The sequence below is a fragment of the Dryobates pubescens genome, chromosome 2 (assembly GCF_014839835.1).
Source record: "Dryobates pubescens isolate bDryPub1 chromosome 2, bDryPub1.pri, whole genome shotgun sequence".
Lineage (NCBI taxonomy): Eukaryota > Metazoa > Chordata > Aves > Piciformes > Picidae > Dryobates > Dryobates pubescens.
The window spans coordinates 29563967-29589458 of NC_071613.1; the positions used below are offsets into that span (position 1 = coordinate 29563967).

The window sequence follows — 25492 nt, forward strand, 5'->3', positions numbered from 1 at the left end:
AGCGTGTTTGCTCTTTTGTGCATGGTTGTCTTTGAAAAGTGGCTGAGCATACATGATTGTTCCCAACCCTTTCACCCGCCTGTGACTCCACACTTTTTCCATTAACTGTGCCGGTTTGCCATACAAGCTCACCCGCATCCTAATGGCTCTCTTGAAAACAATTTCTGCAGGCAGGTCTTGCCGCCTTTTCTTTTATGCTAAAATAGCCCTCACATGAAGAAATCTATAACCAATTGAATTTTTTGTTTTAATTTATTTGACTCAAAAAATCCTTAGCATGGGTTGGTGTTGATGGAGTCACTGGGATTGTTCCTGTTAGCAAGATTTCTTCAGGAGGGGTACATCTTTCAGGAGCATCTCCATGTCATGGTGTAAATCTAATCATCCAAGTTCAGTGGAGGAGTAAACAGGACCCCTTCCTACTCTGACTGGAAATGAATGGAAAGAATCCCATTGACCTAAATAACAATAAAATCTTAACAAGGAATATGATGGAAATAAACCAAGACAACTACTTTATATCACGTTCTTTGCAGTTCCTTTTTACCAGTTGCTGTCCCAGCTGCATGCACAAATGACCTTCTTGTGTTGTACAGATGACAGAAGTCAAACAAGCCACTACTGTGACCAGAATAACTTCAAAATAACAATCAAGATCTCCAGTGGTAAGTGTCTAAAATGTATAGTTTTTAACAGACTATAGAGTTATTACATGAGAAAGAGAAAAGTGTAAGTGCAGCTAACATTCTTCAACAGCAACTTAAAGGGATTTAAATCTACGGTGCCTTAGCAGACAAAGGTTTGTCTGAGAGGGGAGAGCAACCACTTTTTAATCATTCTTTGCAAAATCACATCCTTGAAAAGTGGTATGGAAAAGTGGGAGGAAATGACATCCAATATTTTAAGGAAAAGAAAGTGTTCTCTGTCAAATACACTATGCAAATGTTTAGGCCACTTGCCTGGGATAGTTTACTTTGCTGCTCATTTAATTAATTAATGGGTCTCCAGAGATACCTTTTCCATGTCCCAGGGCAAACACTCAGAAGTTTTATCAAACTGTCAATAACTAAGTAGTCCACCCAGGAATAAAGAAGCAAATGTAACCACAATATTACAAATTTATAACTCTCTTATAAAACCTGGGATTTTAACTGCTTTGGGCTGAACTTTCCTCAAAAGACTTCCCTTGTGCTTAGGCAAGTCCTTTGCTTATAGACCTTTTGTGGAGAACTGTTGGAGAACTTTCCATTAGCTGAGCTTGGACAGATAATATCTTAACCAAGCATGCTTTTCTGACAAATCACATATTACATGAACTTTAAAGCTGATGAGTTTTATGCACTTTTATCATCCTGTACAGATCATTATTACAAGCCTGAAGTAATATAAAATTATACATAAATAAGGCAGTCAAAATCGTAAGTACACTCTGGGCTTTGAGGGGGAAAATGATTAAGCAGAATGTTTTTTCACTTGTGTAGTTGGGAAACTATATCATCCTTATATAGCACCTAATGCTCTTACAAGCAACACTACTGAACCTCCAAGAAAGACTTCCATTACAACAAATCTTTGTGACTTGTATCATAATACCAGTAGCATGAAAGTATTTTCCATTTATTTGTACAAAGCCTGATATGATTATCTTAATTCAAATTCGGTGAACAAAAGGCTCAAATTTACCTGTGATACAATTCCATGAAAGCCAATACAGCTAGTGTTGTTATACCAGGAATTAACTTGATAATTGGATAATAATTGGTTGTCTCTTGCTTTCTCTGTATTCAGATGGTTTACTGATTGCTTTCTGCTGTGGAAGGTACTCTGAGGGGCTAATGCTGTATAAAGCACTACTCAACTGTAAGGCATCTTCAATTCTTACATTGAAATTGTGCTTCCTTCTCTTTGAAACCTCTCTCTTTTGAGATAGAAATGTCTTTTTCTCACTAGCCACAAATGAACTTCTTTTTTATTGTCTGGCATACTCTATTTGCTCACAACTAGAGCAAATGGCAGCATATTTGTGTTGAACATTGTTAAAAAATGAATGATGCATCTTTATTTAAGCATTCCTGTCTGAGAAAGACCCCTGTTCTGTTAGTCACAAGGTGATTTGGGGTAAGGCAGAATTGTGACTACAGCCAGAGTAGTTCTGGGGGACGTGTGCTCTGAAGTAAATGGCAGGTACAGTAGCAGAAGTAGAGAGCTGATTATTTCCAGTAAATTAGAGAATAAAAATGGCACAAGCAATTTAAATATTATTTATAATTGACCTTCATGTGTGTTTTTAATATTCAATCTGCTGAGTGTTTAAAAAGGCAATTAAAAGTCCCATATAATGGCAAAACCCTTGATAAATGTAATAAACAAATGACATATTCAAAAGAGAGAATCTATGTCCCATTAGGAGAGAAAAAGAAAGATGAGAGCAACATATGGCAGTATAATTAGCATGATTAGGAAAGCACATCAACAGAATTTATGCTGCAGGGAAAATGTAATAAGAAACCAACACACTTTCCTCACTGCCTTGAAAATTGCAAATATTGCTCTGTGAAAGGGAGAAGATGCAGAAAGGGTCTCTGGCATTTAAAGCTGTAACTTGTGGTCTTCTGTCATTATTAAAGATGCACACAGCCATCTGCAAACCATTTATTTTTTGCAGAGTTCACATTGTCCCATTGCCTTGATTAATAAGGAGCAATATTACACCTCAGCTGCTTTTCAGAAAGATGCTATTTTGGAAACCTAATTAATACTCGTTCCACAGTTAGCTTGAGGTGTTCCTTAGTGCCAGATACTGAGTTCTTATTTGTTTCTCATTATGTGGAGAGTATTGCTTGTCAATGCCAACATTTTTGTTTTGCATTTTGGAATAACCTTTCGACACTCACACTTCCCACAGCCCTCCCTTCAGAAGAGCTAATAACACCTGTCATCAATATTTTAACATGCCTGTTATGTCTATTGAAGACAAAGTGAGCTATTTACATAGACTATCCTGATCCACAGCAAATATTCCTGCCATTTTCTGAATGGTGAAGCCACGGAGAAAAGAAAGATTTAGAAACTTGCAATTGAAATCTTAGCTTACCACTATGGGTCAGTATATACTAAGCAAATGAATCATTACAGAATTGAAATGGAATATGTGTGACCTAGCAGTACTACAAAATATTTTTTTTCTTCCCTAAAAGCCCAGGTTATTTAATAAACACAACAAAACAAATAATAATAATACCACTCTATAGCAGAAATATAGACTTGTAGAAACTCCATCAACCAACTTTGTTGCAACTGGAAATTATTAGCAACTTGCTAGCCTGGCATTTAGTGGGCTGCACGCAAAGATCTTGCTTGAGATTTGCCCACAGTGCTCATATCTTCACTGGAGGATAAGGGAGAGAGTACAACAAAGCATAGGAGGCATTTAGTATCAGTGAATGAAAAGGTCAAATGAAATTGCACATGTCAGAAACCAACAGAACAACTGAGACTCTTGCTGCAGCTCACCATTGCCTGAGCTGCCTTAAAATAATAATAATAATAATAATAATAATAATAATAATAATAATAATAATAATAATAATAATAATAATAATAATAATAATTCATCAAAAGAAAGAAAGAAAAACTGTGAGCCTGAGCACCAATGTAAATGCCATAGGAGAAGGAGGAGCTTTAGAGACAGCATGTTTTAAATATGGCCTTGCATTGCACCCACAAGGTTAGGTGACAGATGATGCTTTATGTACTGCAGGAATAAGATCCCTCATAAAAAACCTGGAGGGGAACCCTGCACTGTACTGGGCACATTTCATTGTATGGTGCCAGCTGCCAGACTCATACAAAAACAGCCTGTAGCGTACAGGAGCCTTACTTGGGTCCGTCCCCAACCACCTGCAGCACTGCAGCCTACCCAGACTATTTCTGAAGAGGGCTTGGACAGCCACCCAACAGTTTGCCTTCTGGAATAAAATAAATACTCATTTTTGAAGAAGAAACCAACTTGGCTTTTGGAACTGTAGCATGTTAGGGGGAGTGAGACAGACTGGAAATCTCTTCTTTACTGACTGACCTGGACCTTAGACATCATGGGAGTCCCAGGCCTCTGCCTGCAGCCCCACCTCAGAGTTGAGTTGACAGTAGAGTTGAATGTGATTGGTTTGGTTCAATAACACCAGTGTTTCGAGAATTAGTAGTGTTTATTTTCAGTTTATTTTAGTGAGGAGAAATAATGACATGATGAGAAGACAGTGGGGTAGTATTTGAATACTTAATAGCATTTATGGCAACCTTGAAAAAAAAATGCAAGAAATTCAGTAACTGATATAGCAGAATAAGAAAGTATTTTCTGTCCTTTACACATCATATTTCCTCAAAGGAAAGCATGCTGTTGGACAGACCTGTGGCCATTCTCAAGCAAAATTTCTCTGACTTTGGTGGAAATTATGCTTTAGATAAGACTTTCAAATCTTGGCTCTTACTTTGAAACTAAGCATTGTCTGGTTTTGCACCTGGAGAACAAACAATGCATAGCCTCCTGTAAGTCAAACTGGGGAGTTTTTCTGAATAACTTATTAGCACTATGTCTCAATAAATCTTCCTGAAGGGAAGAACCTGCCATGAAATGACAAGTGTAGCATAAGAAAAAGAAACAAGGTTGTAAAATGCAATGACAAAATGCCTTTAAACTGCTTACATTCATGAGTTAAAGGATACTAGGAGAAGACTGAGATCAGTGTGAGGAAACAGCCTCCTTTCAATTCTGCCAATAACATTTCCTGCAATCCCTTGACTTTTTGTTTGTTTTAATCCATGCTTTTGGTGACATAAGCATGTTGGGCAATAATGATTGACCACTGACTTCCACAAGGAGATCTTAGTTCAAGTGTACCTGTGTGGAGCTCACCATGCTGCGAGACAACCAGAGCCTTCAATTACATGTTAAAGCATATGAGAGGCTTTCCATGTAAGGCTGCTCTTTTTAAATGTCAGGGGCTGTGCTAAACCCCAGAAGAGACCTAGTTTAGTAAGCACACTGCTTTTTCTGAACTTCCTTTCTGATTTTCCCACACCCAGATATTTCTATCATGTGGGATGCACTGACAATCCACTGCAGTGTTTCAGCTCTGCTTCATGACAAGCAGTTTTCCCCCCCCGAACTCTGTTGTTTTACTTATTCTCTCCTTATAGCTCCTCTTACTGTACACCTCACAAGTGGAAGATCAGCTGAAAAGGGGTTTCTTATCTTTTTAAGATAAGAACACTAACCTAAAAATAGCTGAAGTATAAAAAAAAAAGTGCATCCTGCCTTTGTCCTTCAGATGACATCCCACCAGCAAATGATGTCAGGGTGGATCCATAGTAAAATCTCTGCAACGAGTCCTGTCTGTTTGCCAGAAGGGAGGAGTCTATTCCCGCACCTAGACATGCTGCTTGCATAACCTTAGATCAAGAAAGAAAGGAAAAGAGTTTGAAATTATAAAACCCAGGTGGAATATTTAGAGATGAGGAGATAATAAGACCAGGGGTTTGTACATGCATCTAAATACTGGCATGGCTGTCCAAGGCTCTTCTCAGACCTTGATGCTTCATCCAGATCATAGCTGTAAAACAGATCTGTTGTCCTCGTGTTGCTGCAGTAACAATCCTGGATCTGGTTCTAAGGTGTAATCATCCTCAAGTCCAAAAGTCATCCCAAAATAGGGTGTTTGGTGGTGAATTTTCCAAGTTCTTATCAGGTGTTTTGTGTTACCTTTGAAATGTTGAGATTTCTAAGTGTTTTATACCTTGTCTTGGTATCAGATATGACAAATCACAATTTTTCTCATTTTCCCATAAGTGTAGACAGTCCTCTACTGAAGTCTGTGGGTACTTTTAATCAGCAAAAAGCCATTACTATCAAAAGCACTTTGTTATCTAGCAACACAGATGGATAGCATGAGATTAAACACCAATGACTAGTTTACAACCGGGAGTATTGTGGCAATGAGCAACTATGTGCAGAGCATGGTGCTCTACAAAAGCATAGCTCTGGCAAGGCTGGGACCAGGGCCCAGCATTTCTTGCTACTGTCCCAGTCTTAACATTCACATTGTTTCTGAAGGGCCATTGCTTTTTTTGGAGGGGGTGGGGGGTGTTGTGGGTTTTTTTTGTTGTTTGTTTGTTTGTTTTGGTTGGTTGGTATTGGTTGGTTGGTTTGGTTTGGTTTGGTTTGGTTTGGTTTGGTTTGGTTTGGTTTTGGCTCAAAAATCCATCAGTCTTGCAACTGTAGAAATGAGGAGTCTTTCTAGTCCTTCTTGCTTGTCCACGCTGAGCTGGGGTCACAGATTCTACAGTGTTTCTACAGAAAATGGCAACAAAGAGGACAGATACAGAGATACAGAAGGAGGGCAAAAAGATGGCTCCCAAGTATAAAGAAACAATTGTTGACACATCCTGTTTTCAGCAGATCTTCAGGGAAAGCCTTGAACTAAGAGTGAATTCTCCATGCAAGGCATAGACAAAAGGCTCTTTATTTTCCTACATTTTGTTATTCTTTAAATTTATTTTGTTCTTGCTAGCTCAGCCCTTTAAAGCAGTGGAAAGTTAAACCAAGGGTAAAACTTTGTTTCACAGGCAAACAGTTAATAATACGTTGAATTGGTTTAAAAACTGGTCATTGGTAGAAAAGGAAACAAGTCAAGTGCAGCTTTGAAGAAATATGTTTTTTCTTATTCACCTTATCTCATTTTATGCTATAGAGTTTGTATGGTCTAAGAAATGAAAATGTTGGCATGAACCATGCCAAACTTCTACCAAAACCCCTAGGACTCATATATGCTAAATTGCCACAATTGATATGCTACCGTTTACTGGCTGAAACTGACAAACATGGGGCATCTGTCCCCCTTGCTCAGAGAAGGCTATGCCCTGTGCATGCTGGAGGTGACAAAGGCGAATATCGGCATTTCCCACAGCTCAGGCGGTGCCTGGGATCCTGCTTGTATGTCTCGCATACTTCTGTCTTTCCTCTGACTCCTAGATCAAAAGTTTTCCTAATGCCTCCAGATAATAACAGTCTTGCAGAAAGCAAGACAGGGACCTTAAGTGCTGCATAGGAGGCTCCATCCACGGAGATGCTCAAGATCAGGCTTGTTGGGACTCTGAGCAACACGATCTACTTGGAGATGTCCCTGCTTAGTGCAGAGGTTTTGGACTAGATTATCGCTAGAGGTTCCTTCCAGCCCAGTGCATTCTGTGATTCGATGATTCTGCATCCAGGAAATATGAGGAACAGTGTCTTTGCATCCTTCTCTAGACTGAATCACCTCTGCTTACTTTGTTTCTATCACTGTCACTGCAAGTAGCTTCAGCAATACTGGTAAAAGCTGCACGTAACTGAAAGCATCATTTTATACAAACATTTCTCTGCACATTACACAAACCCACTGTTCAATACCCAGTCTTGTCTAAATGAATGTATTTATTTTGTAGCTTTTAAATCAGTTTTATTTACAAGAGGCCTTAGAGTACACACAGTAGTTAAGCTCTGGCAGTACCGATGTCAGGTCACTAACACATGTACAAATGACATTGCTAAGTCTTAGAAAAAAAGAAAAATTACTTTAAAATAACTGTTTTATCTTTGGGTGTAAGGGTCTCAGAACACATTTGCAGGCGGCTGTAAAACCCAGCCAAGGGTGCTCCCCAGGGAGCCCAGGCGCTGTTGGCATGCCAAGAGCTGCCATGTGGGGACACAAGCAGTGGTGAAGGTCTGAGTCACACACAGCTGCTGCAGTTCACTTACTCTCTGTGATAGGGCTTGAGGCGGCTCCACGTTGCTTAGTGGCCCCATTCCTCTTCCCTTTCACTAACTCCTTCTTCTTCCTCTGGAAAAGCTGAATCGCTCTGACTCTTCAGATGCTTAATGCCTGAAGACATAGAAGTCATGGTTAAAGTGGTGTTAGCTTGCATTGGACATGTTTTCCTGAAGGAAGAAACAAACCCCCAAACTAGTGAGAAATTTTGTGATATCTATACTGACTCCCTTTTTTGCCTTTCTCTTATTTCAAACAGTACTATGGTGTATTTCTAACAGACACATTCACTTCCTTGAAATTTATCATATTTTGCTGAAAGATGCATTGTAGAAGAGAACAGTATTTGGTTCTCTTTTTTCCTTGGTAACCATTGATCAGATGAGTATTGCCCATCTCAAGCAAGTCAAAAATTTTTAAGGCTCAGGCAGCAGACATGGGAATTATTCTATCAGAATTTTAACTTGAGCCTCATTCTAAGACTGACTTTCCTGAAGGACATCACTCACATGGACCCAGAGCCCTATGATCACAGCTTCCCATGTGCACAAGAGATATTCTACAGCATGTATCCCCACGGCCTGCACACAACCTGTAGAGCTGTCCTGATGCAAAAAAAAAAACAAAAAAGCACTGTACCCAACAGAGAGGGAACTGCTGCCACCAAACCCGTGACAGGAGCAATTCTCACGTGCAGATGTTCCCATATGGGGCTGAATGAAATGGATAAATACCTATCACAAGATATTTAGAAGTTAGTTTTGAAGCAACTGAAGTATCTGCTGCTGGCTGGTTTCAGCCAGCAAATGAAGCAGGTTCTAGGAAAATTATCCAATTGTAAACACTTTTTCCCTGTCTCATGTTCAGTACAAGCATGTTTTCAAATATGAAAAAAGGAAAGCTGTGGGCAGAAATGAAGTTATGCGATATAAAGGTAGTATGATGAAGCTTCATGGAGTAGTATTTTCAGCAGTAGTGAAGACTTCTAGCCATGTGGTTTAATTGTAACAGTCAATGTGAAAAGTGCAGGAAATGGACATGGAATGGCTTCAATGAGCATTACTGACTGATTTTTCACTTAGCAGGCAACTATCAATCTTATTTAATGATTTTTCATAGCCTCCGTTCTGCAGTCTGCATTCACCTCTGCTAGTCATGTCATTTGGAAGTGACAGGGTTTCCCACACTGACCCGTGAGTGCACAAGACCTATTGCCATTAGTCATAAGCCTCAAGATGTTCTGACAGCATGAGGTTGTCAGAATTAACTGACTGTATATGTGGCATTATGAAAGAAGATGGTCAGTTACACTATGAAGTAAGTAAATATGAGTCTATGTATGGTCATGAAATTCCTGTCAGCAAAGTATGAATATGTGTGATAGAAAAAGCTGGTGAATTTCTCATAAAGACACATTTCATGCACAAAGTGTCATGCTTTTACACTGCAAAGAAAATTCTAGGATGATAACAGTACTTAGCTATATGGCAGCAGTCATACTCAGATTAAATGTCTATCTAGGCACATAACATTGCAGTAACATGCAGTGGGTGCCAAGGGTGGTCAGAAGGTGCTGGAACTGGCACACTGGTGTATTCATCTACAACTCCTGCTCAGCTAAACATTTAAAGAGAAAAATCCATTACAGTGGCTCTTAAGTGTCACTCCAGCAGTTATGCCAGCTGTATGCCCTGTCTTTTGTCAATACAAAGCAAAGGATACACAAATAGTGAGGTAGAGCTCTGTCCACAGAGGTATTTTTCTCTGAGTTGGATCTATTTATACCCAGTAGCTTTGTTTAGCAATATCTAAACTGTTTGATGAAAGGTTACATTCTGCTGGAGACTGAGTGAAAACTTACTACTCAGGTCACCTCAAGTGTTCTTACAACTGCTACTATGGTAATGATAAGTTATTAGAAAGGTTATTTCCTTCTCATCTTACCAATCTTACTCCAATAACACAGTTAATGCTCCCAGTGTTGTCAGATAGTAATCAAGAGGCCCCAGAACACTATTACTTGGAGTTTGTTTCTATTTATTACTGAAGCACAATAGAAAAGATGAGCAACAAATATAGATTCTAAGATTTTACTCACAGAAAGAAACAACCAAAACAACAAAGCCAGGATATCTAGGGGGACATATGTGGGATATTTTAGAAGATACTTTTTGCACATTCAGCAGGTTCAAGTCAATAACATCAAGTTACTGATTCCATGTGAACTACACAAACTTTATCATATCAGTTGCAAATAGGGAGGGCTGCAAATGCAGATCCACAGTCTCACCAGTGTCCCTTATTCCAGGCAGTGGGTAACTCTGAATTTGTGGGTACTCTCACCCTTTTGAAGCATTGTGCCTGCACTGTGCTGATGCTGTTTCTCTCATACCTTTGACCTTAGGCCACAGTGCCCTGCCCTGCTCTCCCCTTGCATGTAGAGATGGCTCATGGGGTCCCAGCTGTTCCATTAACCCCACTGGTCCCCAGTCCCTGCTGCTGCTCTGCAAGGTCATATCATGGCCGGGGCTTTGCCTGAGAAACCCGTCAGTAAAAACCCCTTTCCAGCCCAAAGGCAGCTCCTTCTCAACTCTCCCTGGCAACAATTTAACCCCCCCCAGCTTCTTCAAACTCGCTCTTATTCTGCCTTAAAACAAAGCCTGTCTGAACACTGCCCCTTGGTTTCCTTTTCCCTTCACTATCACCCCCACCCCCTGCCCCACATCCACACAACCCCACCCTCCATTTCCCTGCTTTTTTATGTTTCTAAAGCCAGAATTGTTTTTCCTCAAAGGGCTCATATTTCACTGCAGGTAATTTAATCCAATTAATGCTGACGAAGAAACCCTTAATGCCAAGCCATATTCAGCAGCCGTGCACTAATACACTTTGAACTGGTAATTCTTTTTAGATGAAGTCACTGCCTCAAAGCATATTTCTAGATTACATATAAATTGTGAGAGCAAATGGAACAACTTCCTGGCATTTATGCAGTCACATAACATCTATGCTGTTTAATCAACAGCTGTCTTTTTGCTTCTCTCCATCTCACCAAAGCACCAGATTAGAAGGCTAAGCAGTAATCGCAAGGTATGGAATAAGTGAGTGTTTCTGAATTAAATAGCTCCTGAAAAAAAAATAAAACCAAATTGATTTGAGTAATTAAGGCAGCTCCCCATCTCAAGTAATTAAGGCAGTTCCCCATCCTATTTAACTTCTTCCTTCAAGCCCGCTTCACTGCCTAAGGACCAGTGTTGACATTTACCATAGCCGTGATTGAAGTCTGTTTGGCAATTTGAATTCCCTAAAGTTTGAAGGGTTATTTAGTTTTATGATTTGGAGATGATCCTCTCTCTATCAAAAACACACTTCCAGATTTTCAGAGAGCAGTGAAAGGTAAAGCTGGGCAGGAGACAAATAAGCCTGATTTTCAGAGTTTCAGAACTCAGATCATTTTGAAATTATCATGTAAAAAAACCAACCAACCAACCAACCAACCGAAAAAACACCCAGAAACCAAAAACCAACCCCAACCCACCAACCAACCCAAAAAACCCCAAACGTGGCCAAAGTGAATATGTTCCGGCTCCCTCACCAAAATGAATATCACAACACGAAACCTATATTCATGCCACTTAAGAGGAAAGACCACATCTCTTTTTCTGTAGAACATTTTGTTTTGATTTTAACAGTCAAATGTGTCTTGACTTCTCTGAAACTCCTTCCTCACTTTTTTAATAAGTTTTTTTCACCAGCTGAAATATTTTTTTTTAATTACAAAACAACAGAAAGAGACCAAAGTGAATGTCATAAAGAACCACATCTTACTCTTTGGCTAAGGAGGATGAAGTGGGAAGCATTTGTGAAGGTGAGAGAGCCCAGAAGATCTGGCAAGTCTTCAGGGCAACCTTCTCCAAGCACAGGTCTGGCCCTTAGTGATACAAGAGAACAAGCATCTATGTCAGACCATCTCTCAGCAGGGGCCCCATGACTGAGCTCCAATGTGGAAAACACAGGACAATGTAGAAATGAGGAACACGTATAAAAAACAACCAACCAGGACCACAATACAGGGATGGTGCTAGAAAAGGTCAATATCAACTTGAACTGAAACTAGAAAAGGATGTCAGGAGCTACAGGAAGAGGTTCATTCCCTACCTTCACAGTAAAAGAGTGAGAAAACTGTGAACCTGCAGCTGAGTGAGGTCAGCAATCTAGACACAGACAGGATTGAGGTGCTCAGTACTTTCTTTGCCTTGGTCTAGACTGAGGTGGTCTGTCAGGCCTTTGTGCTCACAAACAAGTCCAAAGAGGAGAGAAAAAGCTGCGTCAGTGATCCCTTGAGAAATCTTGACCCACAAAAGTCCACTGAGCTGGTGGGCTGCGTGTGACAGTGCAGAGGGAGCAGCTGGTGTCAGTGTGAGATGATTTTTATTACCTTTGAAGGTCTGGGAAACCAGGAGAAGTCTTCAATTGCTTAATGTTTCATGAAGCATCGGGTGTTCCATGTGAAGCACTGTGTTCCCTTCTGCTGGTCAGTGCTAGAGGGAGAGCACCAAGGCTCTCCATGTGACAGGCACTGCACTATGGCTCAGCTGGGCACAGTGCACAGTCCCCAGCTCCAGGAAGCTCCCCACTGGGAAAAGCACCAAATGCTTCCTGCTGTTGCCACCTCCAGCAGAAGCCAAGGACCATCAGATCCCACAAGAGCAGCTACCTGGCAGAAGCCTCTTTCCACAGGAGTCGAGCAATTTTTAAATGCTTTTTCTTTCTGACAGGCATTTTTCTCTCAACAGAATACAGCTTAACCAGCAGGTTTAGTCATCTCAGGTACATGTCAACTATGTGAATGTAAGAAACACCAAACGTATTTGAATTTAAGCAGCACATGCCTTATCTTACCTCTGACCTGTTTGGTCAATGTATCAGCAACACTGCTGTCATTACTAGCCATGGGAAAACTTAAAGCTTACCCCCTGCACACACTAGAAACACACATCTTAGGCACTTTCAGTTTCTTGGCCAAAACTTCAGCCCTGGAAAAAAATATTAAATACCCACTATAAAATTGTTTGTTTGTTTTAAACAACTGAAATACAGAAGGGTATATATTTTTTTGCAAGAGGAAAATGCTATAGTTTCCTGAATGCCTGTGGTGAACTTTCTCTTGTTTCCTTTTTGCATAAATCACCTGCTATCTATCTCCCTCATCTGTACAATCAGTCCTTGAAACCTTTAATCCATTTTTTCTTAATTGCGTGGTTTAGATAATCTCTCCTTGCATACAAGTCGGAGGTCAGTTACTAAACCCTTAAGAAAGCATTAACCCCATCCTTAACTCTACCCAGCTACTGCCCAACTTTTCTCCCTCTACCACTCATTGCACCAAAAATTATCTTCACTGATTCTATCTTTTGTGGTTTTGTTTGATTTTTTTCTCTATCAATATATCCTCCACTTCCTTTGATCAAGTTGCCCTTGGACTCAGCCTGAAAGCTTTCTGGCAAAAATTCCCATCTTTTCCAACCTCTGACACCTTGCCCTGGTTCTTCTTCCATTGTTTGTAATGCTGTTCCCATTACCATCCTCTGACAGTTCTTTTCCCCTTATGCCAGCCTCTGAGGATGGCAAAGGCTGTGAGTTGTCTTCTACACTTACAGTACTCTTGATCTTCAACAGTGTACTTCTCAAATAAAGAAATAATAAGCCCCCTATAAAACCTCCTTTGTTCCTTCTATCCAAATTAAAACTTCAGAGTGCATTTTTGGTGGAATCTTGTGGCAACCTAAGACTACCTCAAAGTGGTCAAAATGAAGCTCTGGATCTGCAGTGCTTTCCAAAATGCTTTGCTCATCTACTATGGACAACACAATCATTTTTCTCATGACCTTCAGGCTTATACATTTCTGATTTCCACTCTTCTCTAGATCACCATATCCAGTTTCCATGTAAATCTTACATGGATTTTTTTTTTTTTTAAACTTAATATGTCAAGCTATCTTTACTATTTATCCAGTGAAAACAGTCATGGAAACCCTCCTTATCCAAGCGTCTTTAATACTACATTTCCTTCCCTAAGCTTTATAGACATATCTTTGCTCCTACATTCAGCATTCTGCAGTTACAGTCACCCGAATCATTTCTGTGATCACTTCTTATGTCACCATGAAGCAATTTGCTTTCCTTTATGAGTTCTTTCACTTGCTCCCTCTAAGATATTTCCTTCTAATGGTGACTATATATGCTTTCAAGGAACATTAAGTTTGTTCATATGTTATGAGCTCCATCCACTCTTATCTCAAAACAAGAACTGATGCAGCTTTGGTGTTCCATTTGCTAGGCTTTTAAATGATAATTTGCATCCTTTTTCTCCCATTGTACTGAATGCTGGAGAAATACTACTATCAGCTACCATGACCACTTCCAAATTCTCCTCAATATTCTCAGTTGTGGAATCTGAGAAACAACCTTAGAACACTTCAGTTGCCAGCATGCTGAGACAAAGATGGATGCATTCCTCCATGGCAGTCCGTATCCTCTCCTCAGTTTCATTGCTACACCCCAGTTAGGGGTTTGCTGGTGCAACAACCAACTTCTGTTAAATGTTTGAACATGGTTTATGTGACATATTCCTAATCTTTGGTGTGGGTTCCTGGGTGCTATGCTAACTTCAAGAATTGTGGTATACAGTTATCGGTGAAGGATTACTCAATACAAATTGAAAGTTTGTAACATGGCTGATATTTGCATGCAAACAGAAAATGTGTTTTATTTACTTATCCTGGTGTTTATTCATTCTCACCTACAAGAATGGCAGCAATTACTTCTTCTACTGATGCTCACAAATTGTGCCAGATCACCTGTGGCAGGAGCTAGCCTTGCTTTCAAGACCCATCACAAGCCTTGCTCAGGGTGGAAGTCCTGGTATGTCCTAAGGCAATCACTCTCTTGAGTGGTTCCTGAGTCATTAGTGGTCCAGAGAACATCAAAAAGTAACAGCAGTAAAACACACAGGTCTTGATATTCCCTCTGTGTATGAGTAAGCAGAAAATATGTGACAGAGAGACAACCAAAAAAAAATAAATGGAGGCAGAAAATTTTGCTTCATAAATGTGGCCAACTATGAACAGTCTGCTTGATACAGCCTTTCAAAGTTTTCTAAAAGTTAGGCTGTTCTTTGTTGAGAAAGACTGAAAAATGTTTCTCTGAGGAACTCTTTCAAAGGCTACATGTGCCTGTAGGCTTTTCTTAGCCAAGGTTAAGTAAAACTAAACACTTGAAGCTTGATAACCAACATACAAAGGTCTGCTCCTTCTCTGTGGTAAATGAGTCTGAACATAACCAAGTCATTTATTATACAAGACTTAGTCCCACTTCTCCAGATGTTAGTAAGACTAAGTGTTTTAAAAGACAAAGCTTTTGTAATTGATCATCATTTCCACTTATAAGGAAGAAATAATTTCAAACAGCTACAGTATATTAACAATATACTGTATATTAACAATATACAGTGTGTAAACCACTATAAACTAATGTGTATGGCTTTAAAGTTTGATGAATGAGTGACACAGAAAATTAGCACACTATGTATTGTCAAACTCCTGTTTAGATTACCCAAGGAAAAGCAAAGTCATGTCCTTTACAGCTGACAGAGTTTTTAAAAGCCAACAGACATGAAGGGCCTTCAGTGTTTAGAATAAAAAGAAGCTGAAGCACCAGTGTGGCTGTTTGAAGTTTGTTGACATTTTAACAAGCTATAAATCAGGGAAAAAAAATAAAAATCCCTTGTACGCTACATTATTTTATACCTAAGCTCAGTCTGAAGAGGAGAGAAAAAATTCTCACGTCTTTTATGATCATGAGACCAAAACATTACTCTGTCATGCAACTGCAACTGCATCTGCTTTTCCTTTAAGAAAAAAAAATAAAAATCTAATGTGCATCTCTTTCACAAGTGCTGATGACTAAATAAAAAAAAATACCTGAAGCATTGGTAAGCAGGATGAGTTTATGGAGGTTACAGATCTTATCTGGAACAGATCAAATCATCAGCACATACGGCAGGCCACCATGGCCTCATAGATGTTTGTGAATGATCACTCAGAAACTAAGCAACAAGGACTGAGTAATTCTCTGAATTCTCTGATTGTTACTAACTCTTCTCTTAGCTCCAACCATAGGATACTCAGTTCTCATGGTGAGTCTTTTAAATGACAGACTTTGGGGCTCATGATACTTTCTTCTGGTCAAAAGTCTCAATGTTGAAATATAACAATGACGACTGTATGAGAGCAGCAAAATTCATGTTGCAAATGTCTGGCCACTTTCCAGTTTCTTCTCTCACATAGCACTTTCCACTCCAATTTTCTCTATCAGAAATTGCTTGAAGAAGCACTGGCTCTGTAAGAATAGCATGAAGATGTTTCAACACAGAGAGGCTTTTGTTGGTCCTCCACAGGCTGCCCAGACCATGCACTGAAGACGGGGGTCAGTCTCATTGTTGCTGAAGGGCCTGCATCTCCCGCTTACAGTAACAGAAAGGGTAAACAGAGAGGATTTTGTTGCCCAGGGCAACCTCTGCTAGTACAAAAACATCTCATTTTGCATTTCCTTCCTTTCCTAGCTATCCTTCAGACTGCAGAAGTCAGCCAGTCTTCTGAGTTGAAAGGGAGAGCAGAAGACCCTGCAGTCAGCTAAGGGAATGCTTCAGACTGTAACAATCTCAGCTCAGTGCTAATTATTCTTTGGAAAGACAAAAAATATTTCTTAGCCTATTCTGTGGAGGATGACTCTTCATCAAATACCTCAACAACTTGAGCAGAAAAAACACGCAGAGATGACTTGCACATCAGTCATGAAGCCAGAAAGCACTGCAAGGCTCTCCTTCTCAGCTCTCAGCTGAGCAGAGGCTGCAATGAGGAAGGGATTGAAGTTTTTCAGCTGACATTTTCTTTCTCAGTTTTCGTAGTTCAAAGACAGACTTAGAGCTGCTAAGTGTGCTTGAGTTTAACCAGCACAGGCAAATCTTCAAAAGTGCTGTGCTTTGACAGATTCTGGACAGGTTATTAGATGATCAGGATCACCCCGTCAGAACATGGCTGGCTGGAAGTTTTACTGGGGAATGTGTGTAATTGTTGGAATTGCTAAACTCTTACATCTAATGCCAGTCTCACTCTCTGCCTATCTGTCTAAGAGTAGATGAAAATCACAGAACTGGCAGAATTGTTCCCGTATGCCAAAGGATTACATCAAACAAAGGGCCACATTTTCAAACCTGAATCAGCTGCTCCGTAATAACAAGCCAATAATTCTGCTACTGTCACAAAATAAGTATTAGAACTCACTGGCCTTAAAAGTTTATGAACAACACTTTTTAAGCATGGCTTCTTTAAATGAAAAGATCTTACATTTTCTCAGGCAGCCTCTGTAATTCTTACAATTCATCACATGCTGCTCCAGGCTAGTTTGTGTTTCCAGTTTGGGACACTCTGTAGGATGTCTACCTTAAAATAAAGCAGGAGGGGAAAAGCAGGAATTGAGTTTTACAGCTAGAAAATCACATCAGCCAAGAGCTGGGATAGCTGGTGATCAAGACATTAGAACCTATGCTCAGTGTTTCATCTGCAGCATGTAAATTCATCTAGAGGCAGGGACAAAACAAATACTAGTTATATAGACCACTATGTACAAAATAAAACACTGTTATCATCCTACTTGCTGTAAGAAGTGAAGGGAAAGGTTAAACATAATTGGATAGATCTTAACTTTCCTAAGAATTCCTCGGCATTCAAAAACATGTACCATAATTCAAGAGAAATTAAGGATCAAGCGTAAAACTATGTTGACCCATGGGCTTTATGCCAGAGCTTCAATTATATAAAGCTAAAGGTCCTTTCCTAGCCTTAAGATCAATGAACATTTACAAAGGTGATCCTCCTTTTGTCCCTAGGAACAAACGCTTTGCTCACAGCTACTATTCTTTTTGCTGAAGATGAAAAGTGCAGCCTGGGTTCATAGCTAAGCACAGATGCCTACCTATCTTAAGGTACTTTAATACTGAATGCACTTGCCTTGCACTTGTCACTCCTTACATGGTCAGCAGGGACAGATTTCCAGGGTTTGATTCTTCACTTGGCATTCTGTAATAAGCCCAGAGTAACTCCATGCCTGAGTTGGTTGCAAGATGTATTCAGGCCAGAGCATTTATAAAAATGGCAGTAGATGAATTCAACAGCTGAATATTTTCACTTCCATGAAGCCTTACAATTTTTGCTTGCTTGTGATGAGGGAAAAATAAAAAAGACATTTCACAATTTCTTCTACAAGGTAAAAGAGAAATAAACCCCAGCAAATAATTTAATATTAGCAGTACCTACTAGCAAGGACCTTAAAGAAAGCTGAGGAGGGACTTCTTATAAGATGGAAGAGGGTAGATTTAGACTGGGTATTAGGAAGAAATTATTTAAAGTGAGGATGGTGAGACTCTGGAACAGGTTGCCCAGGAAAATTGTGGATTTCCTCTCACTGAAAGTGTTCAGGGCCAGGGTGGACTTTGCTCTGGTCTAGCGGAAAGTGCCCCTGCCCATGGCAAGGGGATTGGAACTAGACATCTTTAAGGTCCCTTCCAACACAAACAATTCTATAGAATAGAATAAACCAGGTTGGAAGAAACCTTCAAGATCATCACGTCCAACCCATCAACCAATCCAACCCACCTAAACAACTAACCCATGGCACCAAGCACCCCATCAAGTCTCCTCCTGAACACCTCCAATGATGGTGACTCCACCACCTCCCCGGGCAGCCCATTCCAATGGGCAATCTCTCTCTCTGTATAGAACTTCTTCCTAACATCCAGCCTAAACCTCCCCTGGTGCAGCCTGAGACTGTGTCCTCTATGCTTCTATGATTTAATTTTGCCTAGTTTGTTACATTTTGTATAAGTTCAAAACAAATGCAACTAGATTTTTGAGTTCAAACCTTTCTGACAATGTTTTATGAAGTATTTTTGTGTCCACAGCTTCATGAGCCATTTAAGCAGCTGTATTTCAGCTCTCTTCAGGCACTCTAATCTGACTTCGGATTAAATGGGCAGCATTATCCAGCTGCTTACTTTTTCCTGGACAACTGCACCGTGGCTCTACTTTTTTATATTATGGTTGATGTGGGGATTTTTCTGAGCCTAGGAAACCTAAACAGACAAGAAAAAATTTGCTGGCACATCCTGAGGGGAGAGAATGCTTGACAGACAAAGGGAAGCTGAGAAACAGATGATGAAGCACAGGACGGAGTGAATGAAGTCCTGCCTGTAAAAACTGAATAGCCTTTTGCTATTTCACAGGTTCTTCTGTTTCACCCCCAGGCCTGGCATCGTACCCACAGCATTCTGTTCCATTTGTATTCTGGATCCATATTTTCTATTTTTGTTGTTCCTTTAGTGTTTCTTTCTGCCATGTGGGGCAAGTGTAAATCTCTTGCTGAATACTCCATGCAGCCTAGGATTTCTAGGGTCCAGATGAAAAGCTTTCTGTGAGTTGCACTTTTTAAGATGAAGACAGGAATTGGTCAGACAAAAATCCAAGGTGGTGTTTCTCTGATATACTTACATGTGCAGTAAAGCTTTCAATTTTAATTAATCATTTCCTTCCTTCCTTCCTTCCTTCCTTCCTTCCTTCCTTCCTTCCTTCCTTCCTTCCTTCCTTCCCTCCTTCCTTCCTTCCCTCCTTCCTTCCTCCCTCTCTCTTTCTTCTTTTCTTTCTTTTTTCTCTCTGTCTTCTTTTTCTTTCTTATTTCTTTCTCTCTTTCTTTCTTTCTTCGTTCTCTTTCTTTCTTTCTTTCTTTCTTTCTTTCTTTTTCTTTTGTTCTTTCTTTCTCTTTCTTTCTTTCTCTCTCTCTCTCTTTCTCTCTCTCTCACTTCCTTTCTAGTCTATTAATCTCCCTGCTAATTTGCTGATGAATTCCCTTCTGAGTTATGACTGTAACCTTTATTGAGATCCTTCTTACAATGACAAAGGCAGATGATAGGATTTTGGCATCAGCATAATGTGACCTCAGTAACAATGAAAACAATGGAATAAACTCTTATTTTCTTTTAAGTATTTTATAAACACCTTCAAAATTACAAAAATATTGTGACAATTAAACAAGTGATGGACAGGTCAGAGTTCACGTTAAATCATCCCCATTGTAGTTGCTTTATGGGTGGCATATGAATAGCAGGCAATTACTACTTTCTTCATAGTACAGGTACTGTACCTGTGGTCATTACATCCAAGCAGGAATCTGTCAGGAAGAAGGAGCCTCTTCAGTTTTCACAATGTAAGTCCCTGTGAGTTGCTGAGATCATCTCAAGCAGCTAGAATCCATTTCAGAAAACTGAAGCTTAGGATGGATTGAATCAATTCTCCTCTCCCTCTGCTGCAGGCATTTCATGCAAACCAAAGCAAAGCCTAGGAAACCAGTTATGAATGAAGTCATCTGAAGCACCTAGGAGCACCAAAGTATTTCTGAAAGATCAGAGTCAGTCCCTCTTCTGGTTTTATTAATGTCTCCTGGTGCTGAAGAGGTTTTTATCATGTTAAGAGCTAACTTTATTGTGGCTTGCAGCCTACCCTTATTTTTTATTCTAAGCCATTTCCCTAAGACACAGTATGCCCCAGAAAGAGAGCACTCCTACAGATGTAGAGAACATACTGCCAGAAAGTAAGATGTATCCATTGTCCTGAAAGGTGCAGTTCTGGTATGGGCAGCTGTGGAGTGAGGTTTTCACTGTGGTTGTCATTACCATGTTATGAAAGGCTTACATTTCATAAATGGTAAGTAGAACAGCTATTGAATCACAAACTCCTCATTTTCTAGCACAGAGAAGTATAGCCATGGGAATTGTGCCTATCATTACTCTTTCATAAGACATAACTGTATTTATACATAAAATTACATCTCTAATCTGGAAAGGAACTGTTTAGAAGAAACAGTGTGAATGGCAGATAGATTTCCCTAATTTTCAGTGCTGTTTTCAGTGTGCAACATAGGCTTTTCCAAAGAATCCATGTACCTAACTCCTAAATGTGTGATGGTCCCTGAGAACCCATGGCTTGTAGCTAAAAAAAAACACACTAGAGAGTGCTGCTCCAGACACTAACCAGCCACCAGCCATTAGCCAGGTCCCCAGTTTCATCTATGCCAACTAGTTCTCACCCAGAAAATTCCCATGTTGATTTAGGCACAAGCTAGAGATTATTTCCATTAGGTATTTTGCATGACCCCCCTGATTTGGGAGCACCAAAGGATCTGCAGCATGGAAGTGAGCTGTGTGGAGCCAGCTGGCCTTGGGAAGGAAGCAAGCTGCTGAGCAGATGTAGTTGTGGGACCTTACACTGCTGAGAATTTTGCAACTTGACTATCTACTTTGTTCTCAAAAAAGTACACTCCTGGGACAAGAAAAGTGTGTCAGTGTGTTTCTCTCACATAACAGGTTTGTAGGTTTTAAATATGCTCAGAAGCATTGGCTTTGACTTCAGCCTAGTATACTCCATGTGATCTCTCATTATTTCTATCTGTGTGACTCCATGATCAAGTCTGACACTGCAAATATTTTCATGCACTGAAATCTCAGACACACCAGGCTGCTCTGAAGGAGCACAGTTACCCCAAGGTTGGTGTAATCACTTGTGGAGCCTGAGAGTCAATATAAAAGCTGGAGAATAAACACCATGAAATCCTGCAGCACACAGGGGTCCTGACCACCTGAAATTGAAGTGGAAAACCAGCCTGGGCAATGACAGTCTTGTCCACCAGCCAGGCAGGCAGCCTGGCAGAGTGCTGGGGCCATCAAGCTGAGCTACCTTTAACAGACAAACCATTCACAAACAGCAGCAAGCAGAGGCAAACCAGCAGGTGCTGTTCACCAGACAGCTGGGACTCATGCTGAAAAGTCCACACTTTATCCCTTAAAAGTTGGTTAGTTAGCTGTTAAGTCCTAATGCTGCAGCCAGCAGCAAGGGAAGAAAGCAGGGACCACTGTTAGTCCTATCTTAGATATCAGAAAGGGTTTGGGACAATGTCTCTGCACTGATCTTTTGGGAGAGAAGACAAAAAAGTGAAAGACTTGCTTCCACATCTTTAGTAATATTTTAAATTTGAAATCACAGTATCACAGTATCACAGTATCACCAAGGTTGGAAGAGACCTCAAAGATCATCGAGTCCAACCTGTCACCACAGACCTTATGACTAGACCATGGCACCAAATGTCTTTGTTTTAACTCATTCAGCTTGCTGGCAACTAAAACCTCACGAAATTCTAACACCGAAGCTTTGTTGATTGCCAGCAAATTACAACCCAATGTTAAACAATCAGTTATTCAACATAAAATACAGTTACTGTAAACAATTTGTATTACAGTAGACACAACCAGTTGCCATGGGCAGCAAAACATCAGGGGCAAAATTTTCAGTGGCTCTGTATTGTGTGAGTAACTTGAGCTTGCAAGAAATCTACCTCTTCTGCTTTGCCTAAGGCATCAAAATACCCAAGAGCCAGCGCCCAGTACAAGAAGAATGTAATTACACCATGGAAGCACGCTATCTGGCATTCATACATTATCACAGTATCACAGTATAACCAAGGTTGGAAGAGACCCCAAGGATCATCAAGTCCAACCTGTCCCAACAGACCCCACAACTAGACCATGGCATCAAGCCCCACATCCAATCTCCCCTTGAACACCTCCAGGGACGGTGACTCCACCACCTCCCTGGGCAGCCCATTCCAATGACGAATGACTCACTCAGTGAAGAACTTTTTCCTCACCTCAAGTCTAAACCTCCCCTGGCACAGCTTGAGACTGTGTCCCCTTGTACTAACAGTCAGGGCCTGAAAACAAGTATGGCTTTGAAATTTTCTGGGAAGCACAAGCAAGAAGACAGTTTACTCAGTTTCATTATGGAAAATATGGACAAAGCACAACAAAGGTATAGGTTTTTCCCTAAAGGCTTAGACACACTCATATCAGAGTCATAGATTCTGTAAAAAGTTAGTTTTAAAACTTTTCTTACTTTTGATCTTGCCAAGAAAGAGTTTGCAGAAAAGGCAGGCTCTAACCACTCCAGGGACTTGGGAAAAACCACTGCCATGCAGGTGAAATGTAGTAGCTGGAAATCATAAACTGCAATCAGACATAATAAAATTCTACTTCTCTCACAACCCCTTCTGTCGTTCACCAGAACCAGTGGTAAGGAACTACAGCCACAGGTCACCAGAGGGAGCTTGTGTGCCAAAAATCCCGTTTTCTTGGGACTTGCAAGGAGACCGAAAACTGAATTTACACAATTTCTCCTCATTCCTCGAAGGAAAAACCTCCCTTTGCCTTTGGAGGACATGGCTAGTCTATGGCTACTGGTTTTCTGTGACACAGGTAAACAGTCGTGGTGCTGCCCACAACCATGCAGCACTACTCCACTGCCTCCCATTCTATTCCATTTAATGGGAGCCGGTTTTCTAGAGTCTAATGTCTCAAACTGGATACGGTCTCGGCTAAGCTGGGTAAATGTGCATGGATTTCCCATGTCTTACCAGCTGCTTTCCAGGTACAGACACTGTGTCCTGTTTCCCTGTCACCTGGAAAGATGCCATTGCAAGGAGTAAGCCAGGAACCTGCCCCATTTCCAGGGTTTAGCAGACACACATTTACAAATACTTTTTGCTGTGTATGTAACACAAGCAGTAATGGTGGAGCTGGGAGAAGCACAGCGAGCATTTGGGGGTTTACTTATGAGTGATCGTTAGATCCCACAATTCCTTTAAATGCATTCTTAAAATTAGTTACTCTGCAGGTTGCTCAGAGCTTGTTGACATTCTCCTCTGGCTATGAAAGCCCCATGGAATATGATAGGGTAAGTGCTGAGAAACCTGAAAAATCCTCCCGTTGTTTCAAGAAAAATGAGCAGCTACATCAGAGGAGAGCTTTTTAAACAACATCCTTCTGGCCTGTGCAGCTCACAGGAAAATGAATCTCTTTTCAGATCCATATGCTTGCTGCAGTATTTCCTGTGTTTTTCTAGTCACATTCACACACATAATTCATGCAAGTGTTCAGTCTGAGATGCAGGCCTGAAAGGATGTGGTTGAAATTTTCAGGCTGCTCATGTTCTTGTCTCCATGCCAAGGCTCTGGTGGATGGTTCTGGGAACTCTGTGTTCCTGCTAAACTGGGCAATGTCACATCCCAAGGGGTGAAAGAAGGGAGAAATTGTGGAGGGGAGGAGAACCACATGGCTGCATTAGAAAATTCTTGCTTTTCAATTAGTTCAAACTAACAGGCATCCACCTCAAAAGGAAAACAAAAATTAAATTTAACAAACAAACAAAAACAACCAACCAACCAAAACCCCGAACTGACAACATCTGCACCACAAGAAACCCAACGCAGATGATCCCTAAGACTGAGAAGCAAGGTTTCTCGTAGCCTAACCACAGAAATAAGGACTACATTGTTCACAAAGCTAACACACTGCTTGGACAGTTACTTGGGTCAGACTGAAACCTGACAGTAGAAAGTAAAATAACAAACGGTAAGCTACTGCCCCTGGAAGAGCAGCTGGCAGGCAGGACCTGCTCTCAAAGAAATTGTTGCAATTTCAAACCTCCCAGTTCCGATCCCAGGAGAAGAGACTGTGGGCGCTGCAAGATCTGCTGATGGGCTGCAAGCCTGTGCCTATTTATGCAAGCTCATAGCACAGTTGATAGAGGATTGTGGGATGATTTTGCTGCATTGGGAACTGCTCAGTGCATGGTGGTGCCATTTATGTCATACAAATTCAGTATCAACCTTGAGCTTGCTTGTAACTTGTCTTGCTGTCTTTTAACAGCTTTGCCTTTTGAAGTAGAGATTTTTACAAAAGAAATCATACCTCATGGAGAGGAGACAGTAATAGACATAGAGGAACTGTAGAAATAAGCAGTTAGATATAAATGCAGGGAAGGATTTTCTTTTAAGGGTAAATTAAATTACTTGAGCCCACATAATATGGAGGCCTTTTAGAAAAATACTACGTTGAGAGGTACTTCTATATTTATGCACTGTACTGATCTCTATCTCCAGAAGACCGCAATGTAAATTTAGTAATCTTCTCCACCATTTCCACTAATGCCTACCCCTCCAGCAGTGCTTCAGGTGGCTGTGCTCCCCTCAGTGGAGCTGGGTCATGACTCAGAGCCAAAAAGGGGTGAGGACTTCACAAATGCACTTGCCCCAGCTGAATGTGTGATCCTGCAGCTTCTCTCCAGGAGCCCAATCAAATGCTGAACAGATCTGTATTCTGTCATCTTGCTTGAGGTCAAATGCAGGATTTTAAATGCTTCAGATGAAAAAAAGGGGCAATTCCTATTTATTATGATAGGACTCACTGGAGTCAGAGTCTGCAATGTGACTTGGTTGTTAACCTCCAACATAGAACATGCAGTTAAAGCCAGGAAATAAAATTTAATACCTGGACAAATTACTGGCTTCATAAGAAACTTACATCTTCTCCTACAAAAATGTAATCTTTTCTTCAAAAGCTATTTCAATTCAAAACACAACACTGTCAAAACCTTTGGAATGTCACTGTAAATATGTCTTGTGATACAAAGTATCCAGAACAACACATGTTGCCCTTCCTGGGCTTTCTACTTTAGATTTTAAAATAATTA

The 25492-nt window shown here is 40.5% G+C and overlaps 1 protein-coding gene across 1 annotated transcript in view; it reads right to left on the reverse strand.

The window, feature by feature from the left end:
• Positions 1-7084: 7084 nt before the first annotated feature.
• Positions 7085-25492, reverse strand: part of PPP1R1C (protein phosphatase 1 regulatory inhibitor subunit 1C) — a 49741-nt gene continuing 31333 nt past the window's right edge. The window contains exon 5 of the mRNA XM_009899070.2: positions 7085-7916. Coding sequence (XP_009897372.1) covers positions 7828-7916 — 89 coding nt within the window. The 3' untranslated portion in view covers positions 7085-7827. The remainder of the gene's footprint in view (positions 7917-25492) is intronic.